This window comes from Pseudoliparis swirei, chromosome 19 (genome assembly GCF_029220125.1).
Source record: "Pseudoliparis swirei isolate HS2019 ecotype Mariana Trench chromosome 19, NWPU_hadal_v1, whole genome shotgun sequence".
Taxonomy (NCBI): Eukaryota; Metazoa; Chordata; class Actinopteri; order Perciformes; family Liparidae; genus Pseudoliparis; species Pseudoliparis swirei.
In genome coordinates, this window is record NC_079406.1 from 3,201,427 (window position 1) to 3,219,893 (window position 18,467).

Genomic DNA, 18,467 nt, shown 5'->3' on the forward strand with positions numbered 1-18,467 from the left:
AGGGTTTACAGTGCATCATATTTCATAAACTGAAACTTTTGTTTTGAATATTAAACTTAAATCTGAAATGTAACATGTTATCTGCAACAGTCGCTATACATTATAATGGAGTAAAAAAAAAAAATCTATAATATTAAATCACCAAATACCACAAAACTATCAAAGTTAATATCCTGCGCATAAAGAAGCCGTGACACCTCCTGTCATCATCTATTCCTCCAGGTCTTTGGTTTCACGTGTCGGGTCTCAACCTGCAGCCGCGCTATAAATAGTTGAATTGGATCCGGCCCGGCGGCTACAGGGTGCCGTGCCGATACACACACACACACACACACACACAAGGACAAAGCTTTCCAATTTACGGGAATAAATTATTTTAATGCAAATGTATCATCCAAAGCGAAATAAAAGCACAGAAAAGGCATCCGACAGGTCGTTTGGTTTGTTCTGTTAAGCAATCACTTTATTTATTTTTTGTGTGGACATTTTCAGTTTTTTTTTCAAGGTATGTAATAAAAAATTATGTTGGAATATCTTTTTTTCATATTAAGATCGTGAAAAAAACGGAAAAAAAAACGTGGCCCATCGACGACATTAACGGTAACTCAAACACCGATCGCTGTCGTCTTTAAAAACACGTTCGCGTGATTCCACCTGAAGACGTACGTCAGCAAAACAACAACGAAAAACGGCTTCTGTGCAAATGAAAAGGGAAACATGTCACGAGTTAGCTTCTTCAGAGCGCCCTGTGGCTCATCAACAGCCGGGGGGAGGACGGGGGAGGGGCTTGGTGCCATTCGGGGGGAGGAGCCAGGGTAAAAGGGGGTAGCCGATCGGCGAAGCTGACGGGAGGGCTGCAGGTGATCGACAGGCGGGCGGGAGTCGTATCTTACAGAGGTAATCGTCATAAAGTGCCAAGAGAGCCTCACACTCGATGAGCCTGAGATCAAAGTATATACCAGACGCGTGTTACTGTGTGTGTGTGTGTGTGTGTGTGCGAGTATAGGTTGTGTTTAGCAGAGAGGTACATGCTAGCCCGTGGACGGGGTCGGCCGGTCAGTGCGGAGGGCTTCTCATCGAGGTGGAGCGAGTGGCGCCGGACGGAGACTTCCACGTTATGAGAATCAAGGCTTTTCATTTAGAGACGGGCAGAAGAGACGGAGGGGAGGTCTTTTTTTCTTCTTTTAAAGGAGTTCAAGGTCATCTAAGGTCAATGAGAGGGGGGGGGTAATGGGGGGGTAGTTATGTCAGCATGTCCCAGAGGCAGCAGCAACACAGAGCCGTCCAGCAGGCGGTCAGGCAGGTGTCTCCTGAGTCGTCCCTTCTCCTGTCCTCCACCACGTACACTGGAGAGAGAGAGAGGGGGGCGAGAGGAAGAAGGACAGCGAGAGAGAGAGGAAAAGAGGGAGAGGAAGGACAGCGAGAAAGAGAGAGGAAGGGGAAAAGAGAGAGAGAAGACGAGGGAGAGAGAGAGAGAGAAAGAAGGACAGCAAGCGATGGAGGAAGAGAGAGAGAGGAAGGACAGCGAGAGAGAGAGAGAGGAGAGAGGAAGAGAGAGGAAGAGGAAGCGGGAGAGAGAGAGAGGAAGAATGACAGCAAGAGAGGGAAGAAGAGAGAGAGAGGAAGAGAGGGAGTGGAAGAGAGAGAGGAAGGACAGTGAGAGAGAAGAGAGGGGAAGAGAGAGAGGGGACGAGGAAGAGGGAGAGAGAGAGAAAGAAGGACAGCAAGCGATGGAGGAAGAGAGAGAGGAAGAGGATGAGGAAGCGGGAGAGAGAGAGAGGAAGAATGACAGCAAGAGAGGGAGGAAGAGAGAGAGGGAGTGGAAGAGAGAGAGGAAGAGAGGGAGAGGAAGGACAGCGAGAGAGAGAGAGGAGAGAGGAAGAGAGAGGATGAGGAAGCGGGAGAGAGAGAGAGGAAGAATGACAGCAAGAGAGGGAGGAAGAGAGAGAGAGGAAGAGAGGGAGTGGAAGAGAGAGAGGGGAAGGACAGCGAGAGAGAGAGAGAGGAGAGAGGAAGAGAGAGGATGAGGAAGCGGGAGAGAGAGAAAGAATGACAGCAAGAGAGGGAAGAAGAGAGAGAGGAAGAGAGGGAGTGGAAGAGAGAGGAAGGACAGCGAGAGAGAGGAGAGAGGAAGAGAGAGAGAGGACGAGGAAGAGGGAGAGAGAGAGAGGACGAGAGAAAGAAGGACAGGGAGAGAGGAGGGAGAGAGGATGGGGTCAACAAGGTGACACAGAGAAGAGGGGAGAAGAAGAAAGGGAGAACATTTGAAAGAAAGCAATTAGTGATTCATTTCCTCCAAATCGCAGCAGAACCCCTGAGAGATGATTCTCCTCTCGGTCTCGGCGGTGTGAGCTCCAGCGTCACCGCGGCCGCCAGGATTATGTTCTCCTCTAATTGCGTTCATCACGGGAAGCACATCGCCACGGTAACGCCAAAGCAGCCCACGAGGCAGCGTGACAATCGAGTAACGTGAGCGCCGCTGTGACGCGAGGAGCCTCAGCCAGACACGAGTTGACCAACGGGTCTCCAGGACTTTCCCAAAACCTTTGGGCTTTTATTTTGAAGAGACGACTTTTCCAAACCTGGAAATAACCAGTTTTAATATTCCAGGATTTTTCCAGGTTTTCCATGACCGTAGGAACCCTGCTCAACCAGCGCCGTACATCACGTCAATAAGTCTCAATAAGTCATGTGAAGGGGATTATGTTTCGCCGTCACACACACACACACACACACACACACACACACACACACACACACACACACACACACACACACACACACACACACACACACACACACACACACACACACACACACACACACACACACACACACACACACACACACACACACACACACCCTGAATGAAAACATCTCTCCTTCCTTGTTTCTGCGGTTAATCATTCATGTGCAGGGAACCGGGCGCACGGCAAACAACGACCAGGCGCGGTGACTCGTGACCCGGTCGCCGTGGTAACGCCTCGGCGACCGGACCGACAGATTAAGCGGGAGCCGGGCTCGCCGCGCTCGGATAATGAAATGACGAGTTAATCATTGGCCGATATTTAATGATGAGCTTCTCCCCGTCGAGATCATTCGGATCGAGGGCCTTTGATCCGCCGGAGGAGGCGTGTCTCGACGCGCTGCGCGAGCGGTGACACCTCGCCGCTGCAAGAGGACGTGTTAAAAAGTGTTAAAAGGTGTTAGAAGGTATTAAAAGCACTCGGCGTGTGTGTGTGTGTGTGTGTGTGTGTGTGTGTCCTGCTCAGTCCCCAGACACCCTGGTTCCCCCAGTGTTTGACCACACAGAAGCAACGGAAAATGACTTTTATAAATTCATTCTTTCAACTCTATTAAGATTTAAACGGGTCAATATGACATTACGATAAACAGCCAAAAGTACAATCTATAGAAATCCTTGTCATACATATGTTCATGACTTTCATGATTATTGGATTTGATGGAGCATGTGTTATGTAGGTGATATTGATTCACATAAAAGGTGTTAAATCAATTAAACACTTTGAGTTGGTTTTGGGGCTGTGAGAAACTTTAGAGCTGAATCAATTCATCTGGACGATACATGTCAGATTAATTGAACATTTTAAATAGATAATTTAACGGTAGACATTCTCCTTTCTTGTTAAAGTTAAATAACATTTTATTCAGGTGTGCCATTGAGCGGCGACAGGGTGACAATGAGCCAGGAGCGTAAAACCCAAAAGCAGCCGAAGGAAATTCAGTCATCACTCATTTTATCCACCTGTGCGTGTTCCTCATTCTCTCTGTTAACAAAAGGCCCGTACACCTGTCCACCTGTCCACCTGAACCTGCACGATGTAGGTCACATGACAGACAGAGACAGACGCAGGTGTCTCTCGGGCTAATTCAAGGCTTTGAGGAACTCTGATTTGAACGGTGCAAAAACTGTATAAAAAGTTATAATCAAATTCAAATGATCCCCTCAATAGATTCCACTTTCTGAATCAAAGATCCTGCATCAGACATTTTCCACAGATCCCTAAATACACGAGACTCCCACCAACTCGTGTTATCAGATAATGCAGACGGTGCAGATAGACGTTAATGTGATAAAAAAAAGAATAAATTAAATTAACAACTCCATAAAATGAGTCCCCTTCTATTGTTCTCCTTTCTTTTTGTTACCTTTCGTCTGCTTCCCTTTTGTTTTGTTCTGTTTGTCTCTCGTTCCCCGTAAAGCGGCTTTGGGTACTTAGAAAAGCGCTATAGAAATCAGAATTATTATTATTATAAAAATAAAAAAATCTCATCACAACACAATAATGCCCATGTGTATATATGTGTGTGTCGTATGCGTGTGTATATGTATATGTATATATGCATGTGTGTATGCGTGTGTATATGTATGTATGTGTGTATATGTTTATATATGTATGTATGTGTGTATGTATGTGTGTATATTAGGGCTGTCAGCGTTAACGCGTTAATCTATGCGATTAATTTGGCCGCGTTAACGCACTAAAATATTTTAACGCAATTAACGCAACTTTGTTTACTTCCGGTGTTCGTTGAAGTTTTTACACTCAAACCGAGTGTCAAACCGCGGCAGTACGGTTTAACACTGTTTCCGTTTTTAAAACAATTATTTTTCCGCGAAAATAAGAAGCAGAAATGAGTTTAAACTCGTGGATGAATCAGTCGGGTTTCCTCCTGCTCCTCCTTCCTCCGTCTCCCCCTCTGATACACAGAGGAACGGAGGGCGACGTGTCGGAGGACGCGGCGCGGAAAGAACTCGACACACGAAACCTTCAACGTGATTGGTCAATCCGTTTGTCTGTCAACATTTTGGGGAAAAAACAACCAATGAACACTCAGTAAATCACAAGGACCTCCCACCTCACGGGTGAGGCTCTATAGCAGGCAGCCTGTCAGTCACAGAGCAGAGAACACAGCGTGAGGACAACTGAGCCTCATTGAATAGAGCTGAGATTGTTCTGGAATGTTTGATGTATAACACGTGGGTATGTGTCATATGCAAACGCCTTTAAAAGGTGAATTTACATTTTTTTTGTAAAATGTATAAAATGCCCCCAGCCTCCAGAGGGTTAACGTGACATATTTGAATGTCAGTCAGTCACCAAGGCCACTGGTTCTGCTGTTCAGTGGTAAAGATGACAGGACCAATGGGGTCTCAATATACTTCTTTTTTTTTACTAATCTGATGTTTCACTGAAGAAACAATTTATCATCCACAATATTAAATACCTCGCTGGCACTTTATAGGTAGGAGCCTCTTTGAAACACAGCTCTGTGAAGTTTGGTCTTTAAAAAGAATGAACTTTTAACTTTTAACTTTTAATTGCGACATCATGATTAATTAATCGCAATTTCAAAATGTGCGATTAATTAGTTAATTTTTTTTAATCGATTGACAGCCCTAGTGTATATGTATATATGCATGTATGTATGCATGTATGTATGCATGTATGTATGTATGCGTGTGTATATGTATGTGTGAATATGTATTTATATGTATGCATGTGTATTTGTATGTGTGTATATGTATATATATGTATGTATGCGTGTGTATATGTATGTGTGTATATGTATATATATGTATGTATGCGTGTGTATATGTATGTGTGTATATTTATATGTATGTATGGGTGTGTGTGTATGGGTGTAGGTGTATGTATATGTGTGTGTATATATGTTTATGTTTATGTCTGACATTTTTGTACTTGTTTTATGTTTATATCACCAAACAAATAAAAAAAATGTAAGTGAAAAAAAGAAAAAGAAGAGGAGCCTCTTCTAGTTCTATAAGACGATTATATTTTGGCGAGCCACATCTTTTATTCCCACATTACGAATAATGTACACATTATTGCATCGCCCTCCGTCGTGTGTTACCACCCACCTGTGTTTTTGGGGGCCTCCCCGTACATGGGCCCAGGAGGGGGCCCGCCCTGCCAGCCGAACTGCTGTTGCGGTTGCCCGGGGTAACCGTACGGCGGCTGCCCCTGGCCCTGGTAAGGACCCCCCGGGCCCATCTGCCCCGCGGGGTAGCTGGGGTACGAAGCGTTCGGCTGCTCCATGTTCACGGGGTAGCCCTGCTCCATGTTCACGGGGGGGTACCCCTGCGGGGGGTAACCCTGAGCCGGGTAGCCCTGCGGAGGCGGGCCTTGGGCCGGGTAGCCGGGGGCGGTGGGGCCGTTGCCCGGATACGGAGGGGGCTGCTCAAAGTTCATCTCTGGGACAAACGGGAACCTGGAGAGCAAAGAAATGGAACATTTTAATTTCACACGACAGTAAAGAGGCAGAAATGATGTAAAAACTATAGCGAATATAAAGTAAAGTCAACGTCCCACGTGAGAACAACTTGTTTTTCTACTTCTACGCTGACGTACCGTTAAAAAGAAAATATCATAGAACTAGAACGGGCACTCGGTAGAGCGCATACCTTCGCACATCACAAGATTGGTTTATTGAATTATGAACATGTTGGCATTAGTTGCATGCCAATTGGATAGAAATTGGCCGCGCTATGGAAAAAAGAAGATGTTGACCTTTTCATGACCTTGACCTTTGACCCGATCGATCCCAAAATCTAATCAAATGGTCCCCGGATAATAAACAATCATCCCACCAAATTTCATGCGATTCGGTTTAATACTTTTTGAGTTATGTGAATAACACGCATACAAATAAATAAATAAATAAATGGCGATCAAAACATAACCTTCCGCATTTTCAATGCGAAGGTAATAACGCACAAAACTTTAACTTCACTTTTAAAACCATCATGCTTCATTAGTGCTTTATAAAAAAGGTACACAAAAATACATATTTTCAGTTGGTAAAAAAGATAATAAGTTTGTAATAATAATATACACATTTTGGGTTTATTATATATTTATTTATTATTTATTATATATGAACTGTGGCGCTTTAACAGCCCGTTATCGAACCAGTTGGCGGTTAACTTTATGTGAATGCACCCAAATTCTATTGCGATATCAGAACAATGTCGGTAGTGTATTGACCGCGGAGAATGTGTGTGTGTGTGTGTGGGTGTAATTCAGCCTCGTGAGTCACATCAGACACTGAATTCCTCCGAGTCCCGCCGTGAGAACACAACATTTTCAGACCGGCGCACAAATGATGCAACTGTTTCCCACGACGGAGAAGTGCGGCGCATCCAGTCGCTCCCTAGCAACCTTCACTCGTCTCCTGCAGCCTCGCGGGAGAGACGAGGCCGGCGTCTCGGCCAGATGGGAAACTGAGAGTGCTCGGCCTCGTCGTGTGTGTTCACTGTAAACACCTAAACCGCCCGACGACTCCACTCTGCGATTACCTGGTCATGCTCTTGATAACGTGGCTTCACTGTGACTCTGTTTCACGGACACAGAGTCCATGTCGTAGGAGAACAGAAGCGTTGATGGGAGTGCGTCCTGCTGTCACATCGGCAGTGAGCTTTTCAAAAGTAAAAAGATGTCTGGACATTTCACCGCCTGACAGATGGCAAGGCCAATGTTACTATGGTTACCGTGCTCCAGCGGGAACAGAATGATCCCTGATGGTTACGTTGTACCTTGAGGCAGCGAGGAGTCTCTCTCTCTGTGTGTGTCTCTCTCTCTCCCTCTCCCTCTGTGCGTCTCTCTCTCTCTCTCTCACCCTCCCTCTCTCTCTCTCCCTCTCCCTCCCTCTCCCTCTCTCTGTGTGTGTCTCTCTCTCTCTCCCTCCCTCTCTCTCTCTCTCTCCCTCTCCCTCCCTCTTTCTCTGTGCGTCTCTCTCCCTCTCCCTCCCTCTCTCCCTCCCTCCCTATCTCCCTCTCTCCCTCCCTCTCTCTCTCCCAACAAGGAGGCGTTGATGGCTGTCGGATCCTCGCTCCACCTCCCAAGTCATTTGTGTAAATAAAGAGTGTTACATTGCCGGCGTGAAGGCCGAGAAGAGCCTCTTTCCAAAGGAGACCTGCCAGATAAACCGTAACCTGACACCAGGATGTTTACACAGCGTCAAAGTTCACCTTGAGGGCCACCGTGGCTTTATGGTTCCCACATAAACCTTTGGTTTTAGATTATGTTCTGATACGCGATTTACAGGTCTCACCTATGAAGGCTTGCATTGCCTGTGCATGTGTGCGTGTGTGCGTGTGTATGTGCGTGTGTATGTATGTGCATGTGTGTATGTGCGTGTGTATGTATGTGCGTGTGTATGTATGTGCATGTGTGGATGTGCGTGTGTATGTATGTGCATGTGTGTATGTGCGTATGTGCGTGTGTGAATGTTCATGTGTGTATGTGCGTGTGTGTATGTGCGTGTATGTGCGTGTGTATGTATGTGCATGTGTGTATGTGCGTGTGTGCGTGTGTGTATGTGCATGTGTGTATGTGCGTGTATGTGCGTGTGTGTGTATGTGCGTGTATGTGCGTGTGTGTATGTGCGTGTGCGTATGTGCGTATGTGCGTGTATGTGCGTGTGTGTATGTGCGTGTGTGTATGGTATGTGCGTGTATGTGTATGTGCGTGTGTGTGCGTATGTGCGTGTGCGTATGTGCGTGTGTGTGTATGTGCGTGTATGTGCGTGTGTGTGTATGTGCGTGTGTGCGTGTATGTGTATGTGCGTGTGTATGTGCGTGTGCGTGTATGTGCGTGTGTGTATGTGCGTGTGTGTATGTGCGTGTGTGTGTGTATGTGCGTGTGTGTATGTGCGTGTGTGTATGTGCGTGTGTGTGTATGTGTGTATGTGCGTGTGCGTATGTGCGTGTGTGTGTATGTGCGTGTATGTGCGTGTATGTGCGTGTGTTGTATGTGCGTGTGTGTATGTGCATGTGTGTATGTGCGTGTGTGTATGTGCATGTGTGTATGTGCGTATGTGCGTATGTGCGTGTGTGTATGTGAGTGTGTGTGTGGGTACGGCGTATTTGCATTTTCGTCATTTGTATGCCAAGGGAATGAGTTCGGACGTTTCCACAATCGTATCTGACAATCGTATCACAGACAAAAAGAATTAAACAGGCGTCGTGAGTTCTCTAACATACGCTTCATTATAACGGCATTAAGCAACAGACAACAGGGTTCTCACACATTTTGAACAATGGATTTCCAGGACTTTTCCATGACTTTAAACCAAATTTCCACGACCAAACTGAAATCTCAGTATAAACATGAAAACTGTAGAAAATGTTGCGTATTGAGAGCATACGCCAGCTTATATTTTGAGCGTCTTTCTTTAAAAAAGATATGAATTATTTCAAACTCGGCGTAAATGAACATGTGATTATAACAAATTTCCAAGACTTTTCCAAAACTTTGACGATTTAAGTTTTTTCCATGACTTCTCCAGGCCTGGAAATGACCATTTTAAAATTCCACGACTTTCCCAGGTTCTCCATGACCGTACGAACCCTGACAATAAGAAATAAGGCGTTATTAACCCTCGATCAAAACAATTCCTCCCTAGACTAAAAGGACAGAACACAAGTAAATGATCAATTTTGTAAACCTGCTCACGGCTGCTGAGCCGTTGTTAAACTGATTTCATTAAATGTGTGTGCCGTGCATGCCAAGGAAACTGGGGGAACTTCCACTTGTTATATACAAGTTCCCTTACGTATAAGTTTGAAAAGAGGAAATTGACAATGTGACATGAAATTGCATTTAACTTCATCCGTTTGTTGTCACTGTATAATACTATTTTCAAGACAGAAACACTGGGGACTTTGGGGCATATTGGAGGTACTGCATTCAGTAGAAGTATTACACAATACCAACATTTATGTATTAAATTGCATCCCTATGTTGCCTAAAATTCGGGTCTATAGGTAGAGGGAAATGTGTATTTATACAACATAAAAGGGCTTCCTTTAATAAGTGTGACTGCTGCCACAGGGGCCTCTCTGGAGCCTGGGGGCCTCTGTTTACCTTCTCTGCATCACGAGGATGTGAAGACACCCCATTGGGCATAATTAAGTAAATAACACAGAAGCACAAATATCTCACACACAGACACGAAGGCAGAGCCGAGTCACGACAAAGGGGAACACAAAAGCCCACATAGATGTAACGCTTCATCCTTTAACAGTTAGAGGAAGACAATTTAAAAAATGGGGTTCTTTGTTGCTCCCAACCTGACGGACATTTAGCCGCATAGCGTTTATTTAAGCTATTAAGCTAGCTTGTTATTAGCTTAATATTACTATTTTATCTTGAGCCTTCCAGTGTTAAACCGTCGACTGGTATCAGTGGTGTATTAGCAGGCATATGATAACGTAATTTCGCTTCAAGAGTCGGTTATTAATTTAATGTTTAAGACATGTTATAAGCTAATAACCATATGGCACCTGCAGGCCCCAAGCCCCACAGCGCGGGTCCGTTTCCCAGGCCCCCCGAGTTAATGATGGTTTTAATATCAGGCGTATGGACGGACACAAATAACCGTTGGAGATATGTTGACCACCTACCTTTGGATGAATAGTCGTAAATGGCAGCAATGTCTGTGTGGAAAGAACCCCCTTCTTCTTCTTTTTCCCGAGTTGACAACAATGTGTGACCGCAATGAGCCTCTCTGTGTCTAAATAAACCCAGTGCGTATCGCGTTTGCTGGACGTGACGTCATTTTAAGGGTACAGCAAGAGGAGGGTGGGAGGGGGCGAGCGAGCGACGGGACGAAGGGGATTGGCTGACGCGACGGCGGCTGCTCGTGGCGTCCAATCAAAAGACAGAGCGATGACCGGTGGCAGCGCCTTCTGATCCTCGGACTTTATGAAACATTGAATAGAGTCAGTGACGGAGTGAGCACGCGGAGAGAGAACAGTCAAGATGGGTGACGAATCAATGTTAATCATTAATTAGAGACCTCGTTGCTCTTGCCTTCGGAATTTGTTTAGTTTTGATAAGATTTGGGGATATGAGCAGCTTTTGACATGCTCGTATTACGTTATATTTAATATAGAATAATATATATATATATATATATATATATATATATATATATATATATATATATATATATACAATTATGTTGGTGCTCTTTTATTGTATCTACATCTTGAGTTTTTTTTATTCACAAATGCACTTGTTTGTCTATGGTGCAGTACTGGTTTTCGGCCAGCAGGTGGCACACTATTCACACTCTATTCCTCTCTGTAGGGCGAGTTATTGCTGTTTCCTGCACTGTAATGCTAGACATGTTACTCTATATAACAAAGTATCCTATTCTACATAGCGTTAAGCTATATTTAATAGTCACTTTACAGATTAATAATACACTGTCTTCTACTTCACAGACATAAAGGGGCTCTCTAGGGTTTGGAGACATGCTCTGTGAAACATCAACATGGCATTACATGAGTACAGAGTGAGCAGAGTAGCATACCAGCCAGCCAGCCTGACAGCTGCCACTGGAACTTAAAAGGGAAACGGTTTGTGCTCAAGGTGATACTAGATTGCGACGTATGATCAAAGCCTCGCACAACCAGTGCCTCATAGACCAGCGGTGCCCCCATCCCCCCCAGTGGTGCCCCCTCTCAGAGAAACAAGGACCTGACCTCTGACATCCACGTGCTAACTCTATATTTACAGCTATTACAAAGTTATGCACGGAAAACATGGTGCTAAAAGGCACCGTTACTGGAGACACATGAAGCAATCGCCCTGCAGCAGCTGTTAGAAGACTGGCCCGCGACCGTGGACCGCGGCATGTCGCACAAACAAAACAAAGGGATCCTCAGCCTCATCCTAGGATCAAGTGCTTGGCAAACACAGAGCGTATTCTGCGTTGTCATTCTGGACCTGTCTGCTGTGTGGTGAACAAGGCCCCGGTGTTATGCTTGAATTAGTCCATTCAAAAGAGTGTTTGTTGTCATTTACTACACTCATATAATCACATGCAGGAGCTGAACAGATGAAACCAGAAATAAAAATACACATGTCTATGATTGCAGTGTAATCCAATAAACTGAACACAATCTGTGAGAGCAGTGCAGCTCGTCTAGGAATCGAATACACTTGAATCTTCTGCTGGGTCACTGTGTCACACAGTTGGCTTACGTCCGATGCGATGGAAAGAAAGGCAAAGTTAAGTTTACGTGAGTTCATCATGCATGAAGTAAACATGCAATCCACTTCAGCCCCTCTCATGGTGGATGTGACCAAGAGGGCAGTGTGTACCAGTGTCTGTTTACATCGTCACCCGGGCAATTTAGCCCGAGCCCGAAACCAACCGACAGAAATAGAGCCTGGCCTGCAGGCTCTACCCAACAGCAGCAAGGGGAGGGGGAGGGAGGGAGAGGGAGGGAGGGAGAGGGAGGGGAGGAATAGTGTGTCTGTGGAAAAGGGCAATGGCGCAAGATTACCAGAGTTCATTGAAACTCACAGTGAATGTGAAAGAACAAGGACAATACCACTTCAAAACAACACCTCAGGGATGGATGGCAGTCAAACCATTTGATTGGTTCTCCCCGAGCTGGGATGAAGATGTTAATATGGGGGGGGGGGGATTCAATGGGTGATTCTGTTAAATAGCACTAAAAACTACTTTTAAATATATTTTGGCCTTAATAAAACAATGTGTGGTTTATAGAGGTCATCTGACGTAAGCTTTGTCATGATGCATGTTTGGCCCTCGCTGTGTGATGGAGACCTGATAGGAAATCCCCCCCGTGGTATATTTCACCTGGCATTTTTCTCGGCACGTGTGCCCAGAACACACACACACACACACACCACACTTTTTTAAAAAAAGCATCGCTCAGATTTTTATCAAAAAAAGTCATCTTATCATTTAACACTGCAGTCTGGGTCCAGCGTTTGCTCAAGGGCACAGTGGCCTTATGGACAAATACTGAGCACATGCTCCGAGTCTCGTCGTGAGTCATTTATCAAAATCAGAGCATCTTGGACAAAACTCACCTTTGACGCCACACCTGCAAGGCCGTGGGACCAAGACCAGCTGAGCCGACTGACCCACATCAGTGACTCACCTATGACGCATGGGCACCTGCTTATCTGTTCCCACTCGTTTTTGCGGGGTGAGGGGCCGGGGGGCGGGAGGGCGGGGTCACCAAATCCTGAATAAACATGCCATCGCTACCTAAACAATCCTCATAGATATTAAGTAAATCTATAAGTACATATTGGAGATAACTGCCGGGTCAAACACCAGCAGGTGTTCCACCCTGCCCCCCCCCCTAGAGTGGTTTCAAGAGGCCTGGCCTTTGAGCTGCAGCTGACCTCATTCCTTGAGGCCAGGCCTACTTCCCAGTCGGCCTCCCTAATCTACAGATCAGCGGCCGGGACGAGCAGGCGTACCCAGCCCTGACTCCGTGTGCACGGGTGGCCTCCAGGCCTCTAAGCAACGTGTGCTAAGGGTGCACTTTGAATTCAGTCCTGTTAAAAACAAGAAAAAAGGAAAAGAAGATATTTATCTGTCATTACTTGTGTTTTATTGGTCGAGCGTCATCAGGTGTAGATCTACTGCGATACGAACCTTCCAACTTGAGCAAAGGAGGAATTTGTTTATGTTTGACTTTAAGCAGTTTAGCTTTTGGCTACGTTTGGAATTAATGAACTCAACGGAGGCCAAATGAGTTCACGCCAGTGGTGCACAAGAACATTCCATACATGAGACAGTTATGCAACTCATTAAACATGGAGGCTTATGCTGTTTCCATTCGCTGAGTCCTATGCTCTCATAAAACTCAAGTGTTGAGCTTCAGGGACAAAATACATATATATCAGGGTGGGAAATTTAGATATTTTTTAGGGGGTAATTTTTCCCCCCACTGACTGAAATACTAGTAAATCAAAATTATGGGGGCATTTTTTGCCCTTTGCCCTCCTGTATTTCTGACGCTGATTTATATCTATAGATATATATATATACATGTATATCATTTCTATAAACAAGCATTCCTAAACTTTCAAATGAGTTAGAACTCATATTCATGATCAAAAGCACAAACAAATGTCAGTGTGTAGTTGTATATGTGGATATGGATGGTTGTGTGTAGTCATTTGTTGAGGTGGATGTTTGTGTATGTGGAGATGTTGGGCTGGACTCTGGATACTGAGACGACCTACTTTTGGATGTGTGCCGTTTGTTTTGTTGTTTATTTATTTGGTTGTCAAGGATTATTCGGTTTTGTTGAAAATGCTAAATAAAAAGTTATAAAAAACACAAATTGCAGCGTAAACTAAATGCATATTTCACCACTTCATATGAATATGTAGTTCATTGTGAAAAACTGGAAGTTGAGATGTCGTGTCGCAATGAAAGATAACAAAATGTAACTCTACTGTTAAGTGTAATAGAACAAAGAATGACAATGTCCTAAACATTGTTTAGAGTCGAAGATGATACACAATTAGTGACAAATACAAACACACACAAGCAATTGCTGGCAGTTTAAACAGCCTTTATTTGAAATTATTCACATTTCAGCTCTCCCTCCATACAAAAACAGAAGAAACTGATTTTCAATAGGCCCTGACCCCCAATATTATCACAAAGAAAGTTAACCATCTGTTTGTTTTTTGAGGGAGGGGGTGGGTGGGTGGAGGGAGGGGGCATACAACAAAACAACCGATGCCTGCAGTGAAAAATTCTACATGTCTTAATGTAATCATCCTGTATTCCCCCAACTTAAAAAATAGGCTACATTGTACAATGTTATTTACAAAAGATTTAAAAAAGTTAAATCAAAATGGATTTTGTTAAATCCTGCTGCAGCTCTGACCACCAATCAGCACATTAAACAGCATTTCTTTGCTCAACACTCGTTTGGGTCAAAAACACCCTACATGTCACCAACTTTTCCTCTCTTTCTTTTTTTGGTTCACCACAAAAGCTTTTATTGAATAAAAAAAAAAAAGCTTTATATGTAATGCGTTAGTCATGAATGACCCTGGAGCTGTTTTTAAATGATAACTCTCCACAGGAGGTAACACTGGAGCTCAGATGTCCATCTCAAACTGGTTGTCATCTGCAGAGAGAAGGAAAGACGTGAAACGGTTAAGCTGGGGAAGAGGAGGCGTTCGCTAACGCAAATATTAACCGCCAGCTGATGTCAGTCAGAACCACGCCTCAACGGACTGCAGAGTGGATCCCAAAGTACAGACCTTATCAATGCGCTCGCAACTGGCGAGAAAAGAAAAAAACAAACATATTGGACAATATGGGTGCTGCACCCAAGGCTGCACAACGTGTCCTGGGTGTTTATTGACACCCAGACAAGGGAGACAGAAAAAAAGAAAGGTCAGCAGTAATTCTACCGGTCTTTATTTTGACAGGAGTGGCGGTTTCCATAATAAATATAAAACTTCAGGGTTCTTACACATTTTGACCAATGGACTTTTCCAGGACTTTAAACCAAATTCCCATGACCAAACTGATATCTCAGTATAAACATGAACAATTTCGAAAATGTTGCGCATGCCGGCTTATATTCTGAGCGTCTTTCTTTAAAAAACATATTAATTATTTCAAACTCTGCGTAAATAAACATGTGATTATAACAAATTTCCATGACTTTTCCAAAACTTTTATGATTTAAGTTTTTTCCATGACTTTTCCAGGCCTGGAAATGACCATTTAAAATTCCATGACTTTTCCAGGTTTTCCATGACCGTACGAACACTGGAACTTGCACCGTGAATGCAAAGCTTTGCTCTCACGGCTGCTGGGAATTAAAAAACACTTATTTTGGCAATTCATTCACAAGTCATCAGGCACACGCTAGATCAAAAAAAGTTTCTTTCTTCACCGCTTTAGCAGCCAGATGAAATATATGGCGATTGGGTAATGTATAAGCCTTGTGCAGAGTGGATAATTGTATTTCATAGAACCACAAAAAGCTCGAAAGATGCATGGACACGCACTGAAATGTGCATTTCACAGTTAAATCCACTGTAACGCCAACAACAGATGCACGTTTACCTGCAAGGTCCTTCTCTTCCTCCTCTGCCTCCTCCTTGAGATCCTGCAGTTTGCCCATCGGGTGTGTGGCAGGTACCGTCACCCCGGGGATCTGGGGCAGGCAGCATGGGGGGGTCCGGGACAGGGGGGAGTTTCGACAATCCAAAAGAAACTTCCTGTCGTAAATGATGCGGGTACCTGAGACACAAACGGAGAATCTGGCGTTGAACATCAAATCTATAAATCATATAAAAACAGGAAGTGAAGACAAAACACAACCGATCGGTTGCTGGAGTATCTAATAATATAACAGCGTCTTTTTGCTGTTGTTGCATGTTGGCAATGTGCACATTTGGGGAGTGAAGTATTATTATTATCCTCGACTGGAAGGGAAAAGGAGGGTTCTATGTGCGTGCGGAGGGGGGGGGGGGTGAAGGCTGCCATGAGTTCTTGGAAATCAAAGCACAAAACATTCTCTCTGAAGCAGGAGGCCTTGGGATTAAAGCCACATGTTTGTTCTGACCCGGCTACGACTTTTAACATCCACAGCAGATGGGACATGCATCCGAGAAACATCGATTTACCTAAAGCTCCACGCAAACTTCAGCTTTCAATGTGGAAACAAATAAGTCCCGGCAGGCCTCGTGTGCGCCGCAGTCGAGACTTGGACGCACGCCAAGCGCATAGCGCCGTCATAAATGGCGTGTTGTGATAAGTGCGACCAGGGCACGATTTCAGTCTCCTCGTTGGAGTTTGAACCGGCTCAACCTCGCAGTCGAGGAAAAAACATGTTATGCAATAACTGTGGTTAGCAGCACATCCTGGACAAAGGGAAGCAAAATAAGGAGGAGGAGGGTGTGGGGGGGGCATAACATTGGGGTTGAGGTAAAAGGGGGTTGCAATGCAAATTAGAGTGCAAAGCAATGGATTGCAAGGCAGACCGAGGGTGCGGAGCAGTTATGTAAAAAGAGGGGTCGACACATGACCCCAGCAGAGTGACAGGTGGGGCGGAAAAACAAGTCAAAACTCTGTGGGGCAAGTTCCTACGGCGTGTTTCGCAGCACATTTGATTCTTGGAGAAATTAGACGAGTTTATATATACATATATATATATTTTGCTCACACTCCCTGTGCATTAAGACAATTCTGTTCTCTCCCTCGGCTCAACTTGGACAGAATGTTCTCTAGAGTTGCTGAAATGCTAAGCAGAGAGCGGTGGGGATAGGACGGCCTCCTCCAACTCCTCCACCCCGACTGGGGCCAACCGGCCTCAACCCTCTGCGGTTCTGGCAGCTGGACACACACACACTTTAAACTCCAAGTCCCGGGTAAAAAACAGCTCTTGCAGCAACAAAAGACCGAGTGTTAAGGCCACAACGTGTTAAATGATTTTATTGGCCATGCACATGCCAATAAACATGTCATGGAAGCCAAAGTTACCACTGCTCTGCTATTGGTAGTGAACAAACAAACATTTTGTAAAAAAGAAAAAAAATCTAATAAATCTCGATTTTTTTTCTCTTTTTGATTTGTCATACAGACAAAAGGACAATTTCACTTTTTTCTATAATTCTTTTAAAAATACATACACATACAAATACATATATATAAATATACATATATTATATATACATATATTCACACACACATGTTATCATGTAGAATGTATTCGATAGTAATGTTAATGTTAGTAAGAGTAAATATTGCCTGACTTATTATGCATGTGTGTAATTTATGTGGAAGCCTTGTTTGGTTCACTTTGCCAACATCAACACGAGGGGCTGCAGCCAACTGTCACCGAGCAGAACGTGAACAGCTCCGGGTCGGTTGTTCACCTTTTAATACAGTCGAGTTAAAACAAACGCACTCTTAAAGAGGGGGGGGGAAGCAGCTCGGGGCGGTTCTTACCTCCAGGCGTGGTGGAGAAGAGGGTCCCCCCGGGTGTCTGGCTGTAGCAGTCGGGTAGCTGGGACCAGTCCTTCAGGGTGAACACCCTGGTGGGTATGGGGCAGCTTTTCACTTCGTTTGTGCCGGTCGACATGCTCGCTTCTGCGGGGAGAGGAGGGGAGGGAGGCTGCTGTGCAGAGTGTCTTTTTAAAGTCCTGGAGCTCGCTTGAGTGTGTAACGCTCGCGAGGCGTGCACGACGACGGGCGGCTGTTGGACTCGCTTTACGGCCGACGGAGGAGAAACGCTTTGTGACAGTAACTCGCAAAACAAATAAATGGAGAATTCACAACAACGAAGTTTGAGAGAGTTTTTTTTTTTTGAGGGGCTTTCCAGTGTGGACTCCGTCGCTAAAAGCAGCTACCAAACGCGACCATGTGCTGTATTTGTAGTGCGCACGGCTGCAGCGGCCACTCGTGATGTTTTTGTGCAACGTTTTGAGACACGTGGGTGCGACGGCTACGAGGTGCGAATGTTTTACTGTAAGAGACAGCCCAAAAGGGCGGTGTTAGCAAAGGAGAGGGTCTGTTGAAAATACACTTGTATAAAAACCTGATGTTACCGCCTTTTTAAAGCGCTTGAAGTAAGTAATGTTTATTTATATTGCACTTTTAAAAAA

At 44.8% G+C, this 18,467-nt stretch overlaps 2 protein-coding genes across 2 annotated transcripts; both read right to left on the bottom strand.

Moving 5' to 3' along the window:
- Nucleotides 1-357: 357 nt before the first annotated feature.
- LOC130210002 (cysteine-rich and transmembrane domain-containing protein 1-like) lies at nt 358-10,594 on the bottom strand. The gene is made up of 3 exons (XM_056439983.1): nt 10,451-10,594; nt 5,906-6,255; nt 358-1,346 (listed from the first exon to the last, which is right to left on the bottom strand). Exons 2-3 carry the CDS (start codon nt 6,234-6,236, stop codon nt 1,243-1,245), a joined length of 435 nt encoding a protein of 144 aa, XP_056295958.1. The 5' UTR covers nt 6,237-6,255; nt 10,451-10,594; the 3' UTR covers nt 358-1,242.
- A 3,793-nt stretch (nt 10,595-14,387) lies between these two features.
- Nucleotides 14,388-18,253, bottom strand: eif4ebp3l (eukaryotic translation initiation factor 4E binding protein 3, like). The gene is made up of 3 exons (XM_056440168.1): nt 17,812-18,253; nt 15,925-16,101; nt 14,388-14,971 (listed from the first exon to the last, which is right to left on the bottom strand). The coding sequence occupies exons 1-3, from the start codon at nt 17,942-17,944 to the stop codon at nt 14,943-14,945; spliced, it is 339 nt and encodes a 112-aa protein (XP_056296143.1). The 5' UTR covers nt 17,945-18,253; the 3' UTR covers nt 14,388-14,942.
- Between the last annotated feature and the right edge of the window lie 214 nt (nt 18,254-18,467).

Bases quoted from the DNA above. Each gene is read 5' to 3' on its own strand.
- LOC130210002 (XM_056439983.1), bottom strand. From the start codon at position 6,236: ATGAACTTTGAGCAGCCCCCTCCGTATCCGGGCAACGGCCCCACCGCC. The intron at 1,347-5,905 runs GTGGGTGGTAAC...CTCTCTCTCCAG, and splicing joins GGAGGCCCCCAAAAACACAG to TGTACGTGGTGGAGGACAGG.
- eif4ebp3l (XM_056440168.1), bottom strand. From the start codon at position 17,944: ATGTCGACCGGCACAAACGAAGTGAAAAGCTGCCCCATACCCACCAGG. The intron at 16,102-17,811 runs GTAAGAACCGCC...TTTGTGTCTCAG, and splicing joins CTTCTCCACCACGCCTGGAG to GTACCCGCATCATTTACGAC. The intron at 14,972-15,924 runs GTAAACGTGCAT...TTCTCTCTGCAG, and splicing joins GGAAGAGAAGGACCTTGCAG to ATGACAACCAGTTTGAGATG.